The 26,190-nt window shown below is 45.7% G+C and overlaps 1 protein-coding gene across 1 annotated transcript in view; it reads right to left on the bottom strand.

The window, feature by feature from the left end:
* The window catches only part of TG (thyroglobulin), a 389,754-nt gene that overhangs the window by 192,205 nt on the left and 171,359 nt on the right, over positions 1-26,190 (bottom strand). Inside the window, exons 19-29 of the mRNA XM_073676983.1 lie at positions 24,630-24,839; positions 7,907-8,072; positions 7,625-7,682; positions 7,261-7,426; positions 7,012-7,089; positions 6,815-6,901; positions 6,374-6,711; positions 6,155-6,277; positions 3,590-3,679; positions 2,102-2,174; positions 209-424 (exon numbers count right to left, since the gene is read on the bottom strand). Of these exons, the coding sequence (XP_073533084.1) occupies positions 209-424; positions 2,102-2,174; positions 3,590-3,679; positions 6,155-6,277; positions 6,374-6,711; positions 6,815-6,901; positions 7,012-7,089; positions 7,261-7,426; positions 7,625-7,682; positions 7,907-8,072; positions 24,630-24,839 (1,605 nt within the window). The remainder of the gene's footprint in view (positions 1-208; positions 425-2,101; positions 2,175-3,589; positions 3,680-6,154; positions 6,278-6,373; positions 6,712-6,814; positions 6,902-7,011; positions 7,090-7,260; positions 7,427-7,624; positions 7,683-7,906; positions 8,073-24,629; positions 24,840-26,190) is intronic.

Here is a 26,190-nt window from a genome sequence, read left to right as displayed (position 1 = left end):
AATGAACCGGTTCCTATGTGTTCCGGAATGCAGTACTGTGCTCTGCACAGACACTAAGCAGCCACTAGATGTGTGGTCGCATAGCCTAAGAGCTAACAGCGGCAGAGTATTGAATGCAGCTCCGGCTGTGACTAGAGTAGAACGCATTTTGTAAAATCAGATTTTGAAAATTTTGCTGTAACTAATGAATTTCCATGCGCTCACGTACCACATCCTCCCTCATCCCCGATTTTCTCCGTCCTGGAATTCAGTACTTTCTGTAATCCCTTATCGCAGCCGAGTGCGACACGCGAGACCGCGTCATCTGGGAAGATATCAGACGGATCTGCCACAAAAAGTTTGGAGTCCAAGTTCAAGGAGTAATTACCAGTTCTGACCAGAGATAAGAGTCGCCCAACCAAGTTCTCGGCAGCCACTGCAGATTCTGTTGTGGGGGGGAAGGAAATGGGATAAATGTTAGTAATGGGTGATGAAATCTTTCCATTAAAACCCAGCAACCATGGAGCCAACATTATTTACTCAGCTCCCTCTAGTGGTGGCTGGAGGCATCCAGAATGTTGTAATTAAAGAGCATCTATCATCAATCCAAAAATTTCCAGTTTTCGCTCTTATTTTATTCCGGCTGCTCCCCTGAGTATTTCATTTTTTTTTCTTTTTTCAATTTCGCCATACGATTCCAGAGATATGGGCCTTTTTATATAATGCTACGTTTTATGGATCCTCTGGGGCGTGTCTCTAGGCGGCTTTGTCAGCCACGCCCCCTTAGTAAAGACCATAAAAATTAGCACTAAATAAAAAGCCTCATATCTCTGGAACCATATGGCCAATTTAAAAAAAAAAAAACTCGGGAGAGCAGTGGGAATAATCTCAAGGCAAACACTGGCCACTTATGACCCACTGACAGGTCCTCCTTAAAGGAAATCTGTCAACAGTGATGGACATGCTGACTTAAGCAGTCTTTCAATTATGCACCCTCCAGATGCTGATTGACAGATTTCTCCCTATCCAGAGCTGCCAAGTCTTCTAAGAGTCATCACTAGGGGGAGCTGCCTGCATTTATATTGCTCCCATAGACAGAAAGAAAACTTCAGAATTCTATATGCATATAGCTCCCTCTAGTGGTGGCTGCAGGCCATCAGAATATTTTTTATTTAACCCCAGTGTTTGGATCCTAATTGGTCAGACACTTCTTAAGGTATGGTCACCCAGAGGTTTTCTTTATGTGGATTATGGAGCAGTTTCCGCTCCGAAATCAACACGTGATAAAAAAGCTTTTAAAAAAAATTCTTTGAATAAGCTTCCTTTACATTGAAACTTTTTGGGTTTGAAAACATGCTCCAAATTTGTCTGATAAATCAGTTGAAGTAGAAAAAAAAGGTGTCAAATGAGCTCCAAATAAAGTTGACCCCGATTCCTCAGGACTGGCATTCTGTATGAATCTGGAGCATCTTTCAGCCCCGCCAGGCGCCACTACATGAAATGTTACTAGTACATTGCTGTCGTAATTTACGCCACTTTTATCTGTATAAATTAGGACGGAATTATTTTTTAAAAAAAAAAAGTTTTACAGATCTAATCGGGATTAAGGTAGAAATTACAAAAGTCACAAAATGTTTCTGCAATTACGAGGTCACAAAAATATTGCAACATTCCAAACAGTTTTATTCCAGAACTCTGGCAAAAACTGTTTGATGAGTTGGGGCCAAAGGTTTTTTTAAGCATTTTTTTTTCACAATGGTGGTTTAAGAGCCCTAACTTTTTTTTTTTAATGTTATATATAAATATATTTACTTTTAACATAAAATCTCCCATCAGTTCTGGCAACAATGTGATCAGTGAGTCCAATAGAGGCGGTGAAGTTGCTGCTGTCTCTATTTATAACAAACATCGGAGAAGAGAAGGCAGAAGAGATTATAAACCGCTTCAGTCTTCTTATCAAAGTTCCCATTTGTCAAGCACAGGATTTGATCCTCCTGATTTGCAGAGACAGGAGCTTCAAAATTTTTACAATAGTGCAAATTTAGCGCCCAAGACTTTGCGCCAAAAAATGTATGATAAACTGGGTAATTGTATGGCCGTATAAAGGGAAGCACTATACTACCGACTCTGCTCGTAAGGCCGCGCTCTACTGGTACTGGCTTGTACTTGTGAGTGAAGTTGGCATAAAAAAAAAGCTTTAAAGAATACGGTAAATAATACTTAAAGAGTTTGCCCTAAATATATATTTTTTTATCTGGCGTGAATGCCGCTGTTCTCCTGAATCCGGAGATGTTTTTCTTTTGTTCCTGCTCCTTTCCGTTCCTGAGATATGGCCTCTTCTTCACTGTATATAAATTTAGTATATTTAACAAGTGGGTGTGGTCCTCTAAAAGATTTTCTGAAAACAGTTAAGGCCCACACCCACTTGGCTAAAAGGACAAATTTTATATACAAGGAATAAAAGGCCATATCTCAGGAACGGAGAGACACAGGAAGGAAAGAAAAACATCGCCGGATTCAGGAGAAGAGCGGCATTCACACCAGGTTATAAAATAGACATATTTAAGGCAAATGAAAAGTCATCTTTAAAGTAGTAGGGTAAGATTATCATTAGCTGGGATCAACAAAAGTAGCAGTTTGGCGGCAGGACTATTAGCTGATCACTGCCTGTGCTCTTCATAATCCCACGGTTTCCTCTAAATCCAGGATTACACTTTACATGAACCCGGACGTTTGAAATGATAGAATTGTTTTCGGAAATTGAGTAATTTGCAGAAATGTAGTAGAAATCTCAAATCTCTGGATACCTTGCTTCCTTTCAATGTGGCAATAATATGTTGTTGGATTCGCAGCAGAAAAACATTTTTTTATGAAATGAAATCTGTGATATATTTGTGTTTTTCCACAAAAAAATTATTTTTTTTCCTTCATTCAAATAAACCTAGTGACATCTTAAAGGGATATTCCCATCTGGAATCCCACAAGAAAAGCCATAAATGTCTGAAAACTACAACCTGCATCTATTGCAAGAAAGGTGCTCAGACACATGCGTCTGTGAACTGAGAGATTATTGCGGGTGCACGGCCCTCTCCATTCACTAGTATTAAGGGGGTTGTCCACTACTAGGACAAACGCTTCTTGATCTAAATATTTGTCCCCAGTAAAAAAAAAAAAAAAAAAGCCTTTACTCACTTCCGTTCCAGCAGTGTCGGCACTTCCGGTCCCGGGGCTCTCGTGTGGTTGTTGTGACACGTGGGAGCCCGGCACCCAATCAGCGCTGGCGTCACTGTCTCTGCCTTCTGTCGAATTGAACATGAAGAGGAAGCAAGAGCTGAAGCTGATCTCTGACCTCCTCTTCATGTTCAATTCATACGAAGGCAGGGACAGTGACGCCATCGCTGATTAGGGACCGGGCACCATGTGTCACAACAAGCGAACGGGAGCCCCGGGCCCGCGAGTGCCGACACCGCTGGAACAAAGCCGGCACGGGAGATGGGTATAGGCTTTTTAATTTTATCAGGGCCAAGCGTGGGGTATGACAAGGAGTTGTCCAAGTAGTGGACAACTTCTTTAAGTTCGAAAAATTGGCATGTGTAATAATTTTCACTACTTCCAAATATATGGATCGGAAGTGGTGAAAGCGGTCCACAATTGGTCCCCATTTGTTAGATTTATGCTGGTCCCAGCAGGGGACATCAATCTTTTGAATATACCATAAATGTCCCAGATGAGCATAACACTTCAACAACCAATTTTTTCTTATACTTCTAGAAGAATAGTATATTCTATGTTTTTTTGTAGGACCAACACCCAGGAACATACATAGATGTGAGGAAAGGTCATAGCAAAAAAATAAATTAGGGTCCTCATCTGATCCTGTTCAATAGAGTGAGGAGCAGGGTGAAGCACGGACAGGCAGAAAAACAGATCCTCGCTGCGTCTTCCCTTGTAAGTGCTTATCTAACTTCAGAGCTGGATTCACAGCTACACTGCTCAGTATGGCTGTATAATATCCTCCATGCTGCTGCTGCTGCTTCTGAACATGTGCTGCATAGAAACAGGAGATCAGGAATCCTTCATGTCTGTCTGTGCTGTGTATGAGAGACATCGTAGCTGATAGTCTCCACCCACCAGCTCAGAGACAACTGAAAATTAAATATAGTGGCTGCAGAGAAGAAAACTGGTGATAAAGCAGGATACAAGACATCTAATAGCCAGGAATATTGTTATTCCTTATGTACACCCATGATAACTCATTCGTATTCCTTTTTTTGACCGCGCTCCTTACTGACCTGTAAACCCAACCATGCTATAACTCAACAGCGGACCGAAGAGGGTCTTTGTGCAAGAACAATATACAACCCCTGGCAAAAATTATGGAATCACCGGGCTCGGAGGATGTTCATTCAGTTGTTTAATGTTGTTGAAAAAAAGCAGATCACAGACATGGCACAAAACTAAAGTTATTTCAAATGGCAACTTTAGGGCTTTAAGAAACACTAAAAGAAATCAAGATAAAAAAAATGTGGTACTCAGTAAGGGTCATTTTTTTCAGACCAAGCAGAGGGAAAAAATTATGGAATCACTCAATTCTGAGGAAAAAATTATGGAATCATGAAAAACAAACACACAAAAGAACACTCCAATACATCACTAGTATTTTGTTGCACCTGGCTTTAATAACAGCTTGCAGTTTCTGAGGCATGGACTTAATGAGTGACAAACAGTACTCTGCATCAATTTGGCTCCAACTTTCTCTGATTGCTGTTGCCAGATCAGCTTTGCAGGTTGGAGCCTTGTCATGGACCATTTTCTTCAACTTCCACCAAAGATTTTCAATTGGATTGAGATCCGGACTATTTGCAGGCCATGACATTGACCTTATGTGTCTTCTTTCAAGGAATGTTTTCACAGTTTTTGCTCTATGGCAGGATGCATTATCATCTTGAAAAATTATGTCCAAAATATCAATGTAAACTTGGGCATTTATTGAAGATGTAATGAGAGCCATCTCCCCAGTGCCTTTACCTGACATGCAGCCCCATATCATCAATGACTGTGGAAATTTGCATGTTCTCTTCATGCAGTCATCTTTATAAATCTCATTGGAATGGCACCAAACAAAAGTTCCAGCATCATCACCTTGCCCAATGCAGATTCGCGATTCATCACTGAATATGACTTTCATCCAGTCATCCACAGTCCACGATTGCTTTTCCTTAGCCCATTGTAACCTTGTTTTTTTCTGTTTAGGTGTTAATGATGGCTTTTATTTAGCTTTTCTGTATGTAAATCCCATTTCCTTTAGGCGGTTTCTTACAGTTCGGTCACAGACATTGACTCCAGTTTCCTCCCATTCGTTCCTCATTTGTTTTGTTGTGCATTTCCTGTTTTGGAGACATATTGCTTTACGTTTCCGGTCTTGACGTTTTGATGTCATCCTTGGTCTACCAGTATGTTTGCCTTTAACAACCTTCCCATGTTGATGTATTTGGTCCAGATTTTAGACACAGCTGACTGTGAACAACCAACATCTTTTGCAACATTGCGTGATGATTTACCTTCTTTTAAGAGTTTGATAATCCTCTCCTTTGTTTCAATTGACATCTCTCGTGCTGGAGCCATGATTCATGTCAGTCCACTTGGTGCAACAGCTCTCCAAGGTGTGATCACTCCTTTTTAGATGCAGACTAACGAGCAGATCTAATTTGATGCAGGTGTTCGTTTTGGAAATGAAAATTTACAGGGTGTTTCCATAATTTTTTCCTCAGAATTGAGTGATTCCATAATTTTTTCCCTCTGCTTGGTCTGAAAAAAATTACCCTTACTGGGTACCACATTTTTTATCTAGATTTATTTTAGTGTTTCTTAAAGCCCTAAAGTTGCCATTTGAAATGACTTTAGTTTTGTGCCATGTCTGTGATCTGCTTTTTTTCAACAACAATAAACAACTGAATGAACATCCTCCGAGCCCTGTGATTTCATAATTTTTGCCAGGAGTTGTATGTGTTCTTTGCAGTCCAATAGCTCATGATAAATCACAATTCCACCTGCTTTGGAGATGGAAGTGGTCTCCTTACCTCTTGGACACATGTGTGGTTGCACAGGTTGCACCAATGATGTGTCCGCCCCTGCTATAACTGAACTCTTGCCTTGTTTAATCCCTCATCTGCACCACTTGATCTCCTTTACAAGATCTTGGCTTCCCGACTATGCCTAGGTCCCATCCTGGTACCACATTGCTACACATCTGACACCCATTGCTGACTGTTGGACTGCCTGACCATGCTTCTATTCCCTAAGTCAATTTTATTCCTTTTGGTACATTTAGAGACCTTTTACAGTAACCATTCCTTCCATACTGTCTTTGGGTTAATTCCCCCCTTTACTAGACCTTGTCCATGGAACCACTTGACCAACTGAAGGCACAAAGGTCCCAGGACCAGCAAAGTCTTGGTGGAGGGGAGACTATAGGTGACGTTGTGGCCTCTTCTCGGTTGTTTCCCTGGGTCGGCTTGTTCCCAGTCGGACTATGACTAGCCAGACAAAGCAATAGGTGTCCAAGGTTGCCTATTCTAACCAATAACAATGCATAATTGTCATCTTCTGCCAGTGTCCAACTAGAAGGAGAGTGTTTACGGTACAAGATTTTTTTCCGGATGTCTAGTCCCCCTTTTGCAGTCCACACCCTGCCCAACCTCTTCACAACTGCCATCACAAGTCTACCATACCCTATAAAAAGTGCTGCATGAGCCATCAAAGCTACCCAAACTAGTTTTCCGGGAGACTTCAGCACCACCTGAGACATTTTAGACTCTTGGAGATTTTCTGTTACCGGGAGCCTCCTGCCTCCTGGACTCTATGGTAGAGTTGGCTACTTTGTAAAAACGGCCATAAGATGTCCAGATGACCTGGTCATTGACTAAGTTAAAAGGGTTGTTTATTGAGGTCAATTTTTTATTTCTTAACTGCATTTGATTAGGACAAAAAATCGTTTTTGCAACTGAATTTATTAAAAATGTTGCCTTCTACAGCCTCTGTGTTCCACTGTCGATTGCTGGCTGAAGAATAAGTTTTCTGAGAATCCACCAGTGAACATCTTCAGACAATCTAAAACAAGGGTTTGTAGCTCTTCTCTGCTGATTTATGACCACAAATCACATCAAAGTTGAACGGTGCAACATTTTTAATGAAACTTAATTGTAAAAATTATGACATTCATGGGGATCTCAAGTACCAGTTCTGCCCTAAAAAAAGAGATCCCTCCCAGACTGCGCTCACCTCGATCCATGTACCTACCAATGTCATGTATAGTGGGCAGAGAGGCTTCTGGGATTTGTCGTAGATGAGCCGTCCAGGTTATATTCACTCCAAGTCGGCTGGAGGACAAACATGTAACGTTGGCTGCCCAGTCATCACAAAGAATTACATGTTCTTCTCCGGCGCTCTATAGAAATAGATCATCAATAATCAACAATGGTTGGCAATGCATAGATGACTCCACCCTCCACCATCATAAAACATCCAAGGGGGAAGGTTGATTTGGTTGAAACCCCGACTTTAAAAGGGGACGACCACTAAAATCAAACCAATTACACTCAGAAGGATTCTATTAAAATCTATAGGCTATTGGATGTCGATCTACTGAGGATTCCACCCGAACAGATGGACAGTACCAACATTTTTCAGAACCTTCAAAGGTGCTGAAGACCCAGAATTCACATTATAGTCCTGACCCTGACTCCATCCTGGAACCTCCAGTTTGTGGGCGAAATTTTTGTAACATCTCATCGGCTCTTTTTTCATCCAAGGATGCCGAAAAAATTTTGGGTGGAATTTTTCCAAATATTCTAGACAGTCCCAGCAAGTTTGGGACAGTTGGCATACATAAAGACGCCACCCCCTTATAAAAGAAAAAAAAAACTACTGCGTGCTTACCTGAATGTTACACAATCCTCTCGATTTCAGGTCATCCAATATAAAAGCCTGAAAAGCCTCCAGGGTACCAGCGTAGTCATCAATGCACATTTTACTAGGAGGCAGCACGAGCTGGAACCAGGCCAGAGTTTGAAGAGTTTGGAAGGACCCCAACCCTGTAGATGGTATGAACAAACCATATACAGCAGAGTTGGGCTACACAAGTCAGGTGTGACAAATTCAAAACTGCTACATCTTCATAATTGTGCCTAAAAACCTATTCTATAAACCCTACCATGACTTTTTTATTCATTTGTGGCTGGGTTAGATGCCTGTAGGGTCAATTAAAAAGTTCAGCTAGGGTCTTATTTTTATTTGTAGCTGTCAGAAATGTTGTTAGTTTTCTACAGCCACCACTAGGAGGAGCTCAGGAGCTTACTGCATACTGATTATCCACTGGACCCAATCTTAACCCTGCATTCCATAAACTCCTAAGCTCCCCCTAGTGGTGGATACAGGTAGATTGGATTTTATCAGAATCAAGGCTTAGAATTTGCAGCTTTGTAACAGCAAATCAAGGCACTGAGCAGTATAAAAATATACAGTGGCTTGCGAAAGTATTCACCCCCTTGGCTTTTTACCTATTTTGCTACATTACAACCTGTGTATAAATATTTTTGTGACCCGATTTGTGTGTGATGCATCAGCACTAAATAGTCTAAGTTGGTGAAGTGAAGTGAGAAAAATATAGGCATAAATTTAATTTATGGAATCAAATGACTGAAAATTGTCATGTGCATATGTATTCACCCCTTTTGCTATAAAGCCCCTAAAATTTCTGGTGCAAGCAATTACCTTCATAAGTCCCATGCTTAGTGACAGGACGTCCACCTGTGTGCAATCTAATGTCACATGTCTGTCAGTATATACACTTTACCTTTACTGAAAGGCTACAGAGGAGGCAACACCATTAACAAGAGGCACCACTAACCAAACAACACCATGAAGACCAAGGAGATCTCCAGACAACACCATGAAGACCAAGGTGATCTCCAGACAACACCGTGAAGACCAAGGAGATCTCCAGACAACACCATGAAGACCAAGGAGATCTCCAGACAACACCCTGAAGACCAAGGAGATCTCCAGACAACACCATGAAGACCAAGGAGTAGTGTTGAGCGATACCTTCCGATATCGGGAAATATCGGATCGGATTGGACCGGACCGATACCCAAAAAATATCGGATATCGCCGATTCCGATACCGGAAACTAATGCAAGTCAATGGGACACAAATATCGGAATGAAAATAAACCCTTTCTTTCCTTGTAGGTTAATTCTACATGAAGGAAAACAACTAAGAATAATGTAGAATGTATTACATGAAAAGCCGGCAATTCAGCAGCGGCATACACCGGTACCCGACAATTTAGAACAGAAAGAATAGAACATCACACATAGATTAGATAGATAGAAACATGTCAGTCACATATATATGAAGTACAGTGATAGTGTTGATTACTGTACTTGTCATTTAGTGTTAAAATAAAGGATTTATTAAAAAAAAAATTGGCGTGGGGTTCCCCGTAATTTTAGGCTCTAGCGGAGGTTAAGCAGACGGCTGGGGCAGATGTTTGAAGCCTGTGAAGCCTGGGAGGGGGCCAATATTCATGGCACCCTTCCCAGGCTACTAATATCAGCCCCCAGCTGAATACCTAGCCTTTACTAGCTATTAAAATGGGGGACCCCCAAAAAAATGATGTGGGGTCCCCCCTATTTTAATAGCTAGCAAAGGCTAGGCAGACAGCTGGGGGCTGATATTAATAGCCCAGGAAGGGTGCCATGAATATTGGCCCCCTCCCAGGCTAGAAACACCAGCCGTCAGCCGCCCCAGAAATGGCACTTAGCCTCGCTCTTCCCACTGCCCTGTAGTGGTGGCAGTGGGGTAATAGGGCTGGGGTTGATGTCAGCTTATAATGCCAACTGACATCAAGCCCAGGTTAGTAATGGAGAGGCGTCTATAAGACACGCCCATTACTAACCCCATAGTCAAAGTTAAAAAAAAACACAAACACCCAGAATAAAGTCCTTTAATTGAAATAAAGACACAATCCTTTATTGTTCTAAATTAAACCATACTTACCATCACACCCATTCCAGCTGAAGCCAACGATCTCCTGCAATAAAAATAAAATAATAAACCAACATCATCCTTACCTTTCCATGGTTCCCACGACGGCTTCAGCTCTGCTACATTCACATAACAGGCTGGACCGCAGCAGAACGCTGCCATCCTGCTTGCCATGCCGCAGACACTGAGAAGCGCAGGCATGCTTGCGCTCCTCAGTGTCTGGCTGTGACGGCATCCAGATGAGCCGAGTTCATGTCCAATGAACTCAGCTCACCTCATGCACGTCACTGACAGCGTGGGAAAATTCTCCTGCGCTTGCGCTTGCCGTGAGCGTGAGAGAATTCTCCTGCGCTCACCGCATGCGCAGGAGAATTCTCCCACGCTGTCAGTGACGTGCATGAGGTGAGCTGAGTTCATTGGACTTGACTATGGGGTTAGTAATGGGGGTGTCTTATAGACGCCTCTCCATTACTAACCTGGGCATGATGTCAGCTGGCATTATAAGCTGACATCAACCCCAGCCCTATTACACCACTGCCACCGCTACAGGGCAGTGGGAAGAGCGAGGCTAAGCTCCGTGGGTATTACCCCCTTCCCAGGCTTCAAACATCTGCCCCAGCCGTCTGCTTAACCTCCGCTAGAGACTAAAATTACGGGGAACCCCACGCCAATTTTTTTTTTAATAAATCCTTTATTTTAACACTAAATGACAAGTACAGTAATCAACACTATCACTGTACTTCATATATATGTGACTGACATGTTTCTATCTATCTAATCTATGTGTGATGCTCTATTTTTTCTGTTCTAAATTGTCGGGTACCGATGCTGAATTGCCGGCCGGCTTTTTTAAAGAGAGTGTCTTCTGAGCAGTTTGTCAGCTTTTGGACACCTTTGAAGGTGTTTTCTATGTGTTTTTATTTGCCTGCCATTGGTTTTAACGGTGTTCGACAGTGTTCTAAGGTGTTCGACGAACAGTTCCACGAAACATCCCGGTGTTCGACGAACCGAACTCGAACACTACAGGGGTGGCTCAACACTAGTCATGTCCAATGAACTCGGCTCACCTCATGCACGTCACTGACAGCGTGGGAAAATTCTCCTGCGCTTGCCGTGATCGCAGGAGAATTCTCTCATGCTGGGATGGCTTTCTGGTGACAGGCTGGATCGCAGCTGAGCGCTGCCATCCAGCTTGTCATCCTTCAGAGACACTGCAGAGCGCAGGCATTATGGGAACTTCCGATTCCGGTATTCGATATTCTAAAAGTATCGGAACTCCGTATCAGAACTCCGATACCGCGAAAATCGGTTGATACCCGATATTTCAGTATTGGAATGCTCAACACTACCAAGGAGATCTCCAAACAACACCATAAAGACCAAGAAGATCTCCAAACATGTCAGGGACAAAGTTGTTGAGAAGGGTTGGGTTATAAAAAAAATATCCCAATCTCTGATGACCCCCGGGGCACCGACAAATCCATTATCATCAAATGGAAAGAACATGGTACCTTGACAAACCTGCCAAGAGAGGGCGCTCACCAAACCTCTCAGCCTGGACAAGGAGGGCATTAATCAGAGAGGCAGCACATAGACTAAAGGTAACCCTGAAGGAACTGCAGAGTTCCCAAGCAGAGACTGGAGTATCTGCCCATACAACCACAATAAGCCGTACACTCCATATAGGTGGTCTTTATGGAAGAGTAGGCAGAAAAAAGCCTTAACTGATACACAAAAATTGGAAGGCTCGTTTTGAGTTTGCCAAAAGACATGTGAGAGATTCCGGAAATGTGTGGAGGAAGGTGCTGTGGTCAGATGACAAATAAAATTGATCTTTTTGGCCACCAATGTAAACGCTATGTCTGGCACCAAACAAACAGAGTTCATCATCCCAAGAACACCATCCCCACAGTGAAACATGGTGGTGGCAGCATCATGCTGGGAGGATGTTTTTTGGCAGCAGGCACAGGGAAAATGGTCAAAGTTGAGGGGAAGATGGATGGTGTGAAATACAGGGATATTCTTGAGCAAAACCTCTTTCAGTCTGTCAGAGACTGGGACGGAGGTTCATCTTCCAACAAGACAATGACCCAAAGCATACTGCTAAAGCAACACTCGAGTAGTGTTGAGCCACCCCCGTAGTGTTCGAGTTCGGTTCGGTTCGTCGAACACCCGTGTGTTCGCCGAACTGTTCGTCGAACTGTTCGTCGAACACCTTCGAACACCGTTAAAACCAATGGCAGGCAAACAAAAACACATAGAAACACATAGAAAACACCTTCAAAGGTGTCCAAAAGCTGACAAACTGCTCAGAAGACACAACTAACACATGGAAAAGTGACAAGTACATATAGTCATGCGAAAAGAAAAGAGGTGGAGGAGTAAAAGGAGGGGGAGACACAGATATAGGCATGTCATGCCCTTCTAAAATCCAAAAAGTGAGAAGCCGAGACGGCCAGTCCGCTCCTGCCCGTGCCACCTCCGTGTCGCCGGGTTTGTGCCAGAGCCACGGTGAACCCTGACGGCCAGCCCCCCTCTGCCAATACTGGTGCCTGTCCGCTGGTGGGTCGAGAGAGCCCCCCTGTGGTGGAGGCAGCTCTAAGCTTTTTAATTTAAATTGTCCCTCTAATTTGAATAAATACACTTTAAATCCATTTACAAGGATCTATTGGAGGGCAAGTCTCTTGCCAGCAGCCGCGTAATTCCAGCTCCAGTAGCGTCCACTAAAGCTGCTTCAGTTAAAAAGCTTTTATAAGGATCGAGCTCGGCTGTCCACCGCAAGGCATCCTAGTGCCAGTCCCAGCCCCTATGCCTTGGGGTGCCTCCTGATGCTCTTCACTGAGTATCCCGTGGTCCCGAAGCATTTCCTTTGAAAAAATTAAGTGTCCAAACTACAGGTGGTGTAGCTTGCTTAACAGCCGGGATAATCCGCTGACTAGCAGACACTGCTACTAGGCACAAAGTATTTCCTGGGCTAGATGCAGTTAAAAATTTGTAAGTAGATACTCTCGTTGGATGCTGAGAAAGCATTCCATAGAGTCTCCTGGCACGCCATATATGATTCTCTTAAAAAGCTTGGGGTAGGGGTCTAGGGGACCCTTTTATAGCCAAAATCACGGCCCTGTATCACAATACGTCACCTAGGCTGAAGATAAATGGAACTGTAGCACCGAGGGCTCGGTTGCTACAGACGTATTGCACCTCACCCAGAGGTGTGATATCTCACTCTCAGATAAGGATGGAGTGTGGATCAGGACCCGACACCTGCATGCATTACACCACATTGCCGTGGGGCAGGGCGACCAATATGCCCCTGAGATGGGCACGACAGTCCCTGTCCCTGGCTGGAGTGGGGGGAGGGAACACTGAGGAAGGGGAACCCTGCAGTGCAGGAGCAGGGAGGAAGCAGTTCCTGGGTGCATTGAGAAGGGAGTATAAAAGGTGGGCACCATCTTAGTTCAGTGCAGAGAAGTCTGAGCAGAAGTGGCAGGGAGCAGGGGCTCTGCATGAGCTCTGCTCCGGAGGCGGGCCTAGTAACAGAGGCCCAGGCCTGCAAGAGGGAGAAGGAAGGAAGAGGAGCGGAGAAGGCTCCAGGAACGAGGAATGAAGGGATCCCAGGGGTGCGGACGGGCGAGTCGCCACCGCACGCCCGAATCCACCTGCGTGGAGGGGTCAGGCCAAAGGAGGAGACCGGTCCCCGAACTAGTGGAGGCAGGAAACGACCCTCAGCTAGAAACCGGAGGCTCTGACATTTTATGTGGCGCAGCCCCTTGCTCCACCCGCTAGGAAGGCACCACATAGGGTCAGGGAAACTGGAGCCAAGTTTACCAAGAGGAGGCCCGAGGCAGCCGGACAGAAGTGTTGGTAAGAAAGGCCAGACAAAGGACACACAAAGGGGGTCCTGTGAAGCGCTCCAAAGTTATCTGGGAGTTGTCTGAGCCCCTCACCTGGTGAGCACAGTACGACGTGGGCAGCCGTTACCTGCAGACGTGGTCTGGACAATAAGAACTGTGAGTAAAGGCCCTGAACTGCATCACTGACTCCGTGTCGTTACTGCTGCTGCCCTGCACCATCACCCCCATCCTCCGCATACACTGCCCTGAGGCTATACTCCTCCCGTGGGGAGTTATGCTACGCTCTGCTGCACCCACAACACCAGCCTTAGCGGTCTGCCCTGTAGCGGCGGTTCACTCTGACCGCAATCCACGGGTGGCGTAGTCGGACATTTAAACATCAAAACCACATAAATAGTTCCGCCACTGGTTTGACCACCGTGAGCCACGGAACCGGATCGCCGCCACGAAGACTACAACCACCAGCATCCACCAAAAAGGGTCCGGCTCTGGGTGTCCCAAGGCCCAGGGGGTGCGTCAGAACATTTTCATCACCTTTCACAATCACCAATGGGACAAGGCAGGGATGTCCTCTGTCCCCTCTCTTATACATCCTAGTGACGGAGCACCTGCTCTCATCAATTCGCCATAACCCCAATATTAGGTGGATTGAGGTGGGAGGCACCGAGTACAAGTGCTCTCTATTTGCTGATGATGTCCTAGTATATATCACTCAATCACATATATCCATCCCTGCTGTTATGGCTGAAATAGATCACTTTGTTACATGGTAAAATTTTAAAATCAATGCAGCGAAGTCTGAGGCCCTCGATGTCTCCCTCCCCAAATCCATATAGGATTCCATCCAGTCCAACTTTCCCTTTGCCTGGCCCTCACAGGGTATCAAATACTTAGGAATTCCTATTCATAGAGACCTCTCCCATCTATGTTATCTTAATTTTGGGCCCTTTATTGAACAATTCCATACAGACCACGGTTGGCAAGTTAGAACTGTAAGATTCACTACGTGAACCGCTGGTGTTTTGTGGAAAAGCACATGTACACCGCGTTCCAAATTATTATACAAAAAGTGTTTAGGAGTGATAAGGGAAGAATTTGTTTGTTTGTCAGTTAAACTCATTGATGGTGATGTGTGTCAGGGCTCTTTATATCACTGTAAGCAATTGCAGACACCTGTGCTAATTAGTTTGGCAGGTGTGTCCAATGAAAGGCAAGACTACTTAAGAAGGCTCTCTCACATTATTAAGCAGCCTACATTTTCTGCCAAAATGGGAAAGAAAAAGGATGTGTCGGCTGCTGAGAAGCAACAAATTGTGGAGTGTTTAGGTCAAGGCATGACTACAATCAACATTGTGCGATGATCAGGATGAAGTGTCTTGGCAATCAAGAAGTATGTAGCTGATTCACAGTACACACGTGTGCGTGCTGATAAGGGCAAATTGAGGACTCTTTCCTACAGGCAATTACGTCAGGTTGAAACAGCAGCGGCAAAAAAGCCTTGTCATAGCAGCAGACAAGTTTTTGAAGCTGCTTGTGCCTCCAACGTCCCCCGAACAACAAGATGCAGGGTCCTTCAGAGGTTTGCAGCTGTGCATGCGCCATCCTGTCGACCTCCTCTATCCACTTCACACAAGCAGAAACGGCTCCAGTGGGCCAAACATTACATGAAGACTGATTTCAAAACTGTTTTGTTCACGGATGAGTGCCGTGCAGCGCTCGATGGTCCAGATGAATGGAGTGGAGGATGGCTGGTTGATGGACACCCCACGCAAACACGGCTACAGCGCCAACAAGGAGGAGGTGGAGTAATGTTTTGGGCTGGAATCATGGGGAGAGAGATTGTCGGCCCCTTTAGGATCCCTGAAGGCGCTAAAGATGAACTCCATAATGTATGTGGATTTTCTCAAACAGCACTTCCTGCCATGGTTCAAGAAGAAGAACCATGTATTCCACAGCAAGATCATTTTCATGCATGATAATGCACCGTCTCATGCTGCACATAAAACATCTGCATCTCTGGCTGATATGGGCATAAAAGGGGACAAACTTATGGTGTGACCCCCATGCTCCCCTGACCTCTACCCCATTCAGAACCTCTGGAGCATCATTAAAAGGAGTGTCTATGATGGCGGGAGGCAGTTCACATCTAAGCAACAGCTCTGGGAGGGTAATCTGTCCTCATGCAAAACAATTGAAGCAGAAACCATCCAAAACCTGACAAATTCAATGGACGAGAGAGTTCAGAAGCTCCTTTCGAACAAGGGGTCCTATGTGAAAATGTAACATCACCTAGAATAAAGTTTTGAGTTGAAAACTGTTTGATTTCAGTTTCTAACAACCTGCTAATGCTTATAATTTCAAAAATGACCATTTTTTTGGTCTTTATTAAAATGAAAAGGTTGATCGAAAAGTTTGGGGGATCTAAGAGTGTGGCAACCCAGTAGTCATGATTACTTCGAATTCTGACAATATGAGGGTCATGCTGCAGGTAGTGCAGCAAGAAGGCACTTATGTGTCTTGCGCATCTCGGAGCCCCAAAATTATTTTCCGGGCTAGATGCAGCTAAAAATTATTTTTAATTTTAAATCTGGTGAAGCTTATTATAGATGGCCTAATAGGATCAGTGCTGCACACTGCTACAAAGCCCAAATTATTTTCCAGTCAAGATACAGATAAACATGATTAGTAATTTGAAAGCTTAAAACGGTTGGTAGGGTGATTTTAACCAATCATCAAGCTTTTACTCTCCCCAGGATGACACAGGGGTAGAAAAGTCGTTTCGGATCCATGATTTGTTCATCTTTATGAACGTGAGTCTGTCTACATTATCAGTGGAGAGCCGCGTGCGCTTATCTGTCAGCACACCACCAGCAGCGCTGAACACACGTTCAGACAGAACGCTGGCTGCGGGGCATGACAAGATCTCCAAGGCGTAAGTGGCTAGCTCCGGCCATTTATCCAGATTGGAAGCCCAAAAAGAGCAAGGGTCCAGTGACACAGTCGTGGCTTCAATGTTTACTTGGAGATACTCCTGTACCATCGTCTCTAGGCGTTGACTATGTGTCAGACTTCTTGTCTCCTGTGGCCTTGCAAAGGATGGGCTAAAAAAGTGGTGAAATGATTCCGCAAAATTGATGTTACCAGCAGATACTGTGGTTCTGTTACGGTTTGAGTGCTGAACACTTGACGGTCCCACGGTTGGCAAGTTGGAACTGTGAGATTCACTACGTGCACCACTGGTATTTTGTGGAAAAGCACATGTAAGATTCTGCAACAGTCTCTGCTGATACTCCTGCATGCGTGCATCCCTTTCTATGGCAGGAATAATTTCTGCAAATTTACTTTTGTACCGGGGATCTAACAGTGTGGCAACCCAGTAGTCAGGATTATTTCTAATTCTCACAATTCGAGGGTCATGTTGCAGGTAGTGCAGCAAGAAGGCACTCATGTGTGTTGCGCATCCAGGAGCACCAAGTCCCTGTTGTGTTGGTGGCGAGGTAGCAATCATGCTTCCTTCCTCTGTCCTCTCCCCCCAACCTCACACAACAGAAATGTGATCAAGGTCTCCCTCATCTGATGAGTCTTCCATCAGTTCGTCCTCCACTTCTTCCTGGGCTCCTGCACCTTCCTCACTAGTTTGGCTGCTACCATGCGCCCTGGTAAAATCATCTCCCCCACCCTCACATGCCTGCCGCCTTGGTGCTGCCGACCGTCTGGACCTTGCAGATGTTAGCCCTTCCGCATACAACTCCTCCTCCTCTACTTCCTCCACCTCCTCTTGTGCCACCACCTGACTCCGAATTCTGTTTAACATGTGCTCCAGCATGTAAATCACCGGAATAGTCATGCTGATAATGGCATCGTCAGCACTAAACATCTTCGTCGCCATTTCAAAACTGTGCAGAAGGGTGCATAGGTCCCTGATCTGAGACCACTCCTCCAGCGTGATTTGCCCCACCTCTGAATCTCGTTGGCCCAGGCTATACGTCAGAACGTATTGCACCAGGGCTTGTCGGTGCTGCCACAGTCGCTGCAACATGTGCAGAGTTGAATTCCACCGGGTAGGCACATCGCATTTTAGCCGGTGAAGTGGCAGGCCCAACGACTTCTGTAGAGATGTAAGTCGCTGAGCTGCGGGATGCGAACGGCGGAAGTGAGCACACAGCGACCGTGCCCTCTGCAGAAGGCCATCTAGTCTGGGATAGTGGGCTAAAAATTGCTGGACAACCAGGTTCAACACGTGAGCCATACAAGGCACGTGTGTGACATTGCCCCGGCGAAGGGCCGCACCCAGGTTTGCAGCATTGTCGCACACGGCCTTCCCTGGTTTCAGGTCCAGTGGAGACAACCATTCATGAAATTGGTTCTCCAGAGCTGACCACAACTCCTCAGCTGTGTGACTCACATTTCCCAGACATTTCAATGTAAAAACCGCCTGATGACGTTGAGCCCTACTGCCAGCATAGTAAGGAGGTGTGCAGGATCCCTTCTGCGCAGTTAGAAAGCTTGTGGCATGACCAGACAGGCTTTGGGTGCAGGTGGAAGACCGAGAGGAGGTTGAGGAGGCAGAAGCAGTGGAGGAAAAATGACATAAAGAGGATTGACGCACAACTCATGGGGACGGCAAGACTTGGACAGCAGCCCCTTGTCCTGCTGTCACCATAGTTACCCAGTGCCCAGTCAGCGACATGTAACGCCCCTGTCCATGCCTACTCGTCCAAGTGTCTGTGGTGAAATGCACCCTGTCACACACAGAGTTTCTCAAAGAAGCGGTGATGTTGTGTGCGACATGCTGGTGGAGCGCAGGCACACCTTTCTTTGAGAAGTAGTGCCGACTGGGCATCTGGTACTGGGGCACTGCGACGGACATAAGGTCTCGAAAATCCTCTGTGTCCACCAGGCGGAAAGGCAGCATTTCTGTAGCCAAGAGCTTGCAGATGGTGAAATTCAACCTCTTAGCTTTCTCATGGCTAGGAGGAAATGGTCTTTTACTTGTCCACATCTGAGGGACCGAGGGCTGGCTATTGTGCTTAGACGGGGTTGATAAGGGTGTCCCCGGCAAACTGCCGGTCTGTGAGGAAGATGCAGGCGGACATGTTAGGTTGCCTTGATCCAAAGGTGGTGCTATCGATGTCGGACAGCGCTCAAGACCAGCTGGTGTTACCACCTCCAAAGAAAATGATGACCTGCCAATCACGCTGGCTGTTGCGGGTAAAGAGGTGGCAGGTCTGCGCCCCAAAACAGGTGTGACTGCTGTCCCCCCAGTCACAGAGGATGAAGAGGCCGCGGATGCACAAGATATGGCAGACGGTGGTTGGCCCGGCCGGCTAGGCCGCATTGTAGCACACTGAGCTTCCCACTGCAACTTATGCTTCATGTCCATGTGCCGGTTCATGCATGAAGTACTCAAACTATGTATTTTTTGGCCTCTACTTAGCTTTTGCTGACAAATGTTACAGATAACACGAGTTGGGTCATCTTTATCGATCTGAAAAAATGCCCAGGCTATGCAAGGCTTAGCACCCATGCGACCTGAAGAGCCACCACGACTTGTGGTGAGAGGCAGAGTTGTGTTTGAGGATGCAGTTGTTGACGTGCTTCCAGTACTACGTCTCTGTCCAGGAAGGCGCAACCTGACCTCGTCGTCACTAGCATCTTCCTCCACCTCCTCTGCTGACCTCATCTCTTGGCTGACTGTGGGTTGACAGTAAGTGGGATCTCCGACCTCATCATCATCACCCTGTGCGTTATCACACCCGTCGTCCTCAGAGCCAACCTGTTCCTGCCCTGACAAAAAACTAAAGTTGTCGCTCCAATCAGGTATTTGAGTCTTATCATCGTCTTCCTCATTGTCTCCACCAACAGGAGTTACAGTTTGGGAATGAGGGTCTACATTATGGTCAGAACCTTCTGCGTCTGGTCCTGGATCCGACTCATAAAGATTCTGGGCATCAGTGCAGATCATTTCCTCGTCTGGATTCACAGAAGCGCTGGAGTCGACCTCTGATTCCCAGGCTATAGTATGAGTAAACAGCTCTGCAGACTCAACCATCTGTTCTACCTCATACTCAGACGGGCAGCTGGAGATTTGGGAGCTGTGAGGAAGCAAGTGCGATTTGGGTGACACCTTTGAGGACTGGAGTATTTGTGATGTTGAAGTTGATGTGGAGGAGAGCCCACTTAAAGGAGCACTTGATATCCGTTGAAGCACCTGCTGTTTTTGTGCCTCATCTGGAATTTGTAGCGATTGGCGTGGCCGTAAGAAAGGGATCTTATCACATTGTCCGCTAAAAGAAGTAGACATTTTAGTTTGGCTGGAAGATGGTCTTTCTTCTGCACCTACCCCACGGACACAACCTTTTTTCCCCTTCCCAACACGCCTATTCCCCTTTCCACCAGCAGCAGGCATTTTTCCACTCATTTTGGTGGTTAACTAATTCACAACTCTGGAGTTGTTTGCACAAAAAAACAATGGATGGTAACCGAGCAGAGCTGAGTGGCCAAACTGTGGTATTAGGCCAAAACTATTGGCTGGGTTAGATGCAGAAAAAAATTATTTTTAATTTGCAACCTGATGGAGGTCAGTATAGATGGACTAATAGACCAAGTCCCACACACTGCTAGAAGCCCAAATATTTTTTCAGAGCTAGATGTAGAAAAAAATTATTTTTAATTTGCAACCTGATGGAGGTCAGTATAGATGGACTAATAGACCAAGTCCCACACACCGCTAGAAGCCCAAATATTTTTTCAGAGCTAGATGCAGAAAATTTTTTTATTCAATTTGCAACCTGATGGAGGTCAGTATAGATGGACTAATAGAACAAGTCCCACACACTGCTAGAAGCCCAAATATTTTTTCAGAGCTAGATGCAGAAAAAAATTATTTTTAATTTGCAACCTGATGGAGGTCAGTATAGATGGACTAATAGACCAAGTCCCACACACTGCTAGAAGCCCAAATATTTTTTCAGAGCTAGATGCAGAAAAAAATTATTTTTAATTTGCAACCTGATGGAGGTCAGTATAGATGGACTAATAGAACAAGTCCCACACGCTGCTAGAAGCCCAAATATTTTTTCAGAGATAAATGAAGAAAAAAATTATTTTTAATTTGCAACCTGATGGAGGTCAGTATAGATGGACTAATAGACCAAGTCCCACACACAGCTAGAAGCCCAAATATTTTTTCAGAGCTAGATGCAGAAAAAAATTATATTCAGTTTGCAACCTGATGGAGGTCAGTATAGATGGACTAATAGAATGATGCTATGCCCAAAAGATTTTACTTCACTAGGTGCAGTAAAAAAATTGGTATTCTATACACAGGTGGTATATCTTGCAACACAGATAGGCTACTCCACTGACTAACACACTCTGCAATAGGCCAAAAAGGATTAGCTTTGCTAGATTCAGCCAAATGCTGTGAAAAAAACTTGCACAGCACTGGCACAGACCTGCCTGGCAAAAACTGATAGGAACTGATGTAACCTAGTCCTGAAAAGGACTCCAATTACAATTAGTCTTTACTCCCACAATCTATCTATTTAAGAGCACAGACCTCCCTGATAAAAGTCGTAGGAAATGCTGTAACCTAGTCCTTAAAAGGACTCCAATTACAATTAGTCTTTACTCCCACAATCTATCTATTTAAGAGCACAGACCTGCCTGATAAAAGTCGTAGGAAATGCTGTAACCTAGTCCTTAAAAGGACTGCAATCACAACTATTCCCTACTCCCAAGCTATCTGTATATTTGTGCGAAAATTGGCTTGAAATTAACAAGGTATAGCGCACACAGCAACAGCGGTGCCGTCTAACACGCAGCTGCAGCAGTGAGAAAATGGTGGCGACGGGGAAAATGGCTTGGTCTTATAGGGCAAGGACATGTGACATACACTGCCAATCACACATGCCCTTGCTTGTGTGAAAAAAAGCACTTCGCTCCGTGTGTGCGCTGCTGATAGGCTGACAGATTGCACCTCCCCACTGCAAATGCGGGAAAGAGAAAAAAAAATGGAGATCTTCATTGTTCCTGCAGAGATCCATCCCCTGCCCCTCCCCCCGCCCCGCTGTACACTCAAACTGCGTATTAACATTAATTTTCATCATTACTGAGAAAAAATCCAGTTATGATTTTGGTGCACGAACAGTTATCGAACATAACCTCGAACAGCCGAATTTTTCTCAAATTGTTCGTGTTCGCCGTCCGGCTCGAACACCGCCCAAAACAGCTCGAATTTGAGATTGGCGAACAGTTCGAGTAGAACAACGCTCATCTCTACACTCGAGTAGTTTAAGGGGAAATGTGTAAATCTTCTGGATCGGCCTTAGTCACACCCAGACCCTAATCCAATTGAGAATCTGTGGTCAGACTTGAACATTACTGCTCACCAGAGGAAACCAACTAACTTAAAGGAGCTGGAGCAGTTTTGCCTCAAGGAATTGGCAGAAATTCCATTGGATTTGTGGAAAGCTCATAGAGACTTATCCAAAGAGACTTGCAGCTGTAATTTGTAATGCACACGCCCGGGATGAGTGGCGTGTGCGTGTGTATGTAGTGATTCCACTGTGCCATGAACCGGAGAGTGCCTGGAGGGTCGTAACTAAGTATCTGCCCGATCCGACCAAGGTCGCACGACGGCATACGACGCCAGTGCACCAGAGAGGAACCGAGCAGAGGGACCAGGGTCTACTCCAGGTCAGACTCCGGACACGGCTGTTGACCCACACCGGGGAATACAGGAACAGGCAGACTTGAGCGCAGGCTGGGTAGGGTCCAGTACAGACTGGTAGACAAATTCGAAACCACAGACGCGGTGGACAGGGCTGAGCAAAGCGAAACCGCAGACGCGGTGGACAGGGCTGAGCAAAGAGAAACCGCAGACGCGGTGGACAGGGCTGAGCAAAGCGAAACCGCAGACGCGGTGGACAGGGCTGAGCAAAGCGAAACCGCAGACGCGGTGGACAGGGCTGAGCAAAGCGAAACCGCAGACGCGGTGGACAGGGCTGAGCAAAGCGAAACCGCAGACGCGGTGGACAGGGCTGAGCAAAGCGAAACCGCAGACGCGGTGGACAGGGCTGAGCAAAGCGAAACCGCAGACGCGGTGGACAGGGCTGAGCAAAGCGAAACCGCAGACGCGGTGGACAGGGCTGAGCAAAGCGAAAACGCAGACGCGGTGGACAGGGCTGAGCAAAGCGAAAACGCAGACGCGGTGGACAGGGCTGAGCAAAGCGAAACCGCAGACGCGGTGGACAGGGCTGAGCAAAGCAAAACCGCAGACGCGGTGGACAGGGCTGAGCAAAGCGAAACCGCAGACGCGGTGGACAGGGCTGAGCAAAGCGAAACCGCAGACGCGGTGGACAGGGCTGAGCAAAGCGAAACCGCAGACGCGGTGGACAGGGCTGAGCAAAGCGAAACCGCAGACGCGGTGGACAGGGCTGAGCAAAGCGAAACCGCAGACGCGGTGGACAGAGCTGAGCAAAGCGAAACCGCAGACGCGGTGGACAGGGCTGAGCAAAGCGAAACCGCAGACGCGGTGGACAGGGCTGAGCAAAGCGAAACCACAGACGCGGTGGACAGAGCTGAGCAAAGCGAAACTGCAGACGCGGTGGACAGAGCTGAGCAAAGCGAAACCGCAGACGCGGTGGACAGAGCTGAGCAAAGCGAAACCGCAGACGCGGTGGACAGGGCTGAGCAAAGCGAAACCGCAGACGCGGAGGGGACAGGGCTCTGTTCACACGGAACAGACTGGAAGGGAAAGGCAGAACCAGATACACACAGGATACTTGCAATGAAGTAGAGAGTGGACTCCAAACTCACAAACGGGAGTACAAAGACAACGAGTAGGAGATAGGTACGGGATCAGATTCTGCAAGAAAAGGGAAGGTACGGACATAGAGAAAAACAGATAACAGGCTAGAAGAGTATACAAACAAGAGCAGGCAAGATACAGGAACGGGTCTAGGTATGCGGCCCCTAGAAGGCGGAAAGAACAGGCTAGGAGCGTGTTCACACTGGCCTGGAAATAAAGCCTCCAGGATAGGCAGAAGACAACAGGCTAGAGAGCGTGTACAGACTGCAGGTTAGAGTACACAGTTAGGACACAGTACAGACACGGGAACAAATACTGCAAGAGAGGTAATATACACAGGACCTGGCATGTCAGAGAAAAAAAGCCAACTGACAGGACAAGATGCTCAGGCATGGGTTAATTGGAGCAGCTGGTTTAAATACCAGGTGACAGACAGCAATAGGCTGAGGACGCACAAGGGGTGTGCCTGCAGCAGCTACAAGAAGCAGGAAGTGATCGGGCGCCTCCCTTAAGCAGCAGAAACAGAGACAAACAAACAGCATGGAGGGAAGCCAGAGAGACATTCTGAATTGGAGATCAAGTGCGCGCTCTTGCACAGTGGGAGATGGACCACTATGCAAGGACGCCGCCAGGTATGTTACATAATTGACACAAAAGGAGGCTCCACAAAGTACTGACTTTAGGGTGGTGAATAGTTATGCTCAATGAAGTTTTCAGTTATTTTGTCCTATTTGTTGTTTGCGTCACAATAAAAAGAAAAACAAATGTTCACAGTTGTCGGCAGGTACTTTACATCAACTAATGCAAATCCTCAAAAAAACTGAAATTCCTGGTTGTGCGGTAACAAAACATGAAAAATGCCAAGGGGGAGGGGGGTGAATACTTTCGTTACACACTATAAGAAGAAATGTTTCTTAGTATCAGGCTCTCACTTTGACAGGCCTGAATATGAGGAGGCTGTGAGGTCCATCGCTGAGTTTTTCCATCACATGTGAATACAGTCCTGGGAAACACATTGCTGTAGCCTTTGTGACACATAACGAGACATTTCTGTGACTTCTCTCCCGACTCCAAAACTTCCTGACAGAAAACTGATCCATGTTTGATATCCTGCGCTCCGAAGGGAAGAGGGCACAGCGGAGCTACCAGAGAGAAGACATTGCTACGTTACCAGAGAAACGATACAAACTGGAAAGTAAAAGAAAAGAAAAAAAGATCTATCCGTTTTATTCAGGCTACAAGATGTGCAAACTTTGTGACACAGTTACAGTGATCCTGAATTACAACCTGCTCCATACTCCAGAGCTGTACTCAGGATTCTGCTGTACATACATTAAATTGCTTATCATGTGTAGAATAGTGAGTGCAGCTCTGGAGTATAATACAGGATGTAACACAGGATAGTAATGTAATGTATGTACACAGTGACTGCACCAGCAGAATAGTGAGTGCAGCTCTGGAGTATAATACAGGATGTAACTCAGGATCAGCACAGGATCAGTAATGTAATGTATGTACACAGTGACTGCACCAGCAGAATAGTGAGTGCCGCTCTGGAGTATAATGCGGGATGTAACTCACGATCAGTACAGGATCAGTAATGTAATGTATGTACACAGTGACTCCACCAGCAGAATAGTGAGTGCAGCTCTGGAGTATAATACAGGCGGTAACTCAGGATCAGTAATGTAATGTATGTACACAGTGACTGCAGCAGCAGAATAGTGAGTGCAGCTCTGGAGTATAATACAGGATGTAACTCAGGATCAGTACAGGATCAGTAATGTAATGTATGTACACAGTGACTGCACCAGCAGAATAGTGAGTGCAGCTCTGGAGTATAATACAGGATGTAACTCAGGATCAGTAATGTAATGTATGTACACAGTGACTGCACCAGCAGAATAGTGAGTGCAGCTCTGGAGTATAATACAGGATGTAACTCAGGATCAGCAATGTAATGTATGTACACAGTGACTGCATCAGCAGAATAGTGAGTGCAGCTCTGGAGTATAATACAGGATGTAACTCAGGATCAGCAATGTAATGTATGTACAGTGACTCCACCAGCAGAATAGTGAGTGCAGCTCTGGAGTATAATACAGGATGTAACTCAGGATCAGTAGAGGATCAGTAATGTAATGTATGTACACTGTGACAGCACCAGCAGAATAGTGAGTGCTGCTCTGGGGTATAATACAGGATCTAACTCAGGATCAGCAATGTAATGTATGTACACAGTGACTCCACCAGCAGAATAGTGAGTGCAGCTCTGGAGTATAATACAGGATGTAACTCAGGATCAGCAATGTAATGTAATGTACCAAGTGACTGCACCAGCAGAATAGTGAGTGCAGCTCTGGAGTATAATACAGGATGTAACTCAGGATCAGTACAGGATCAGTAATGTAATGTATGTACACAGTGACTGCACCAGCAGGATAGTGAGTGCAGCTCTGGAGTATAATACAGGATGTAACTCAGGATCAGTAC

Source organism: Phyllobates terribilis, unplaced genomic scaffold (assembly GCF_046119375.1).
Source record: "Phyllobates terribilis strain yellow unplaced genomic scaffold, ASM4611937v1 Scaffold_4__5_contigs__length_816908805, whole genome shotgun sequence".
Lineage (NCBI taxonomy): Eukaryota > Metazoa > Chordata > Amphibia > Anura > Dendrobatidae > Phyllobates > Phyllobates terribilis.
Note: the sequence above shows the minus strand (reverse complement) of the source record. Positions and strands in the feature narration are given on the sequence as shown.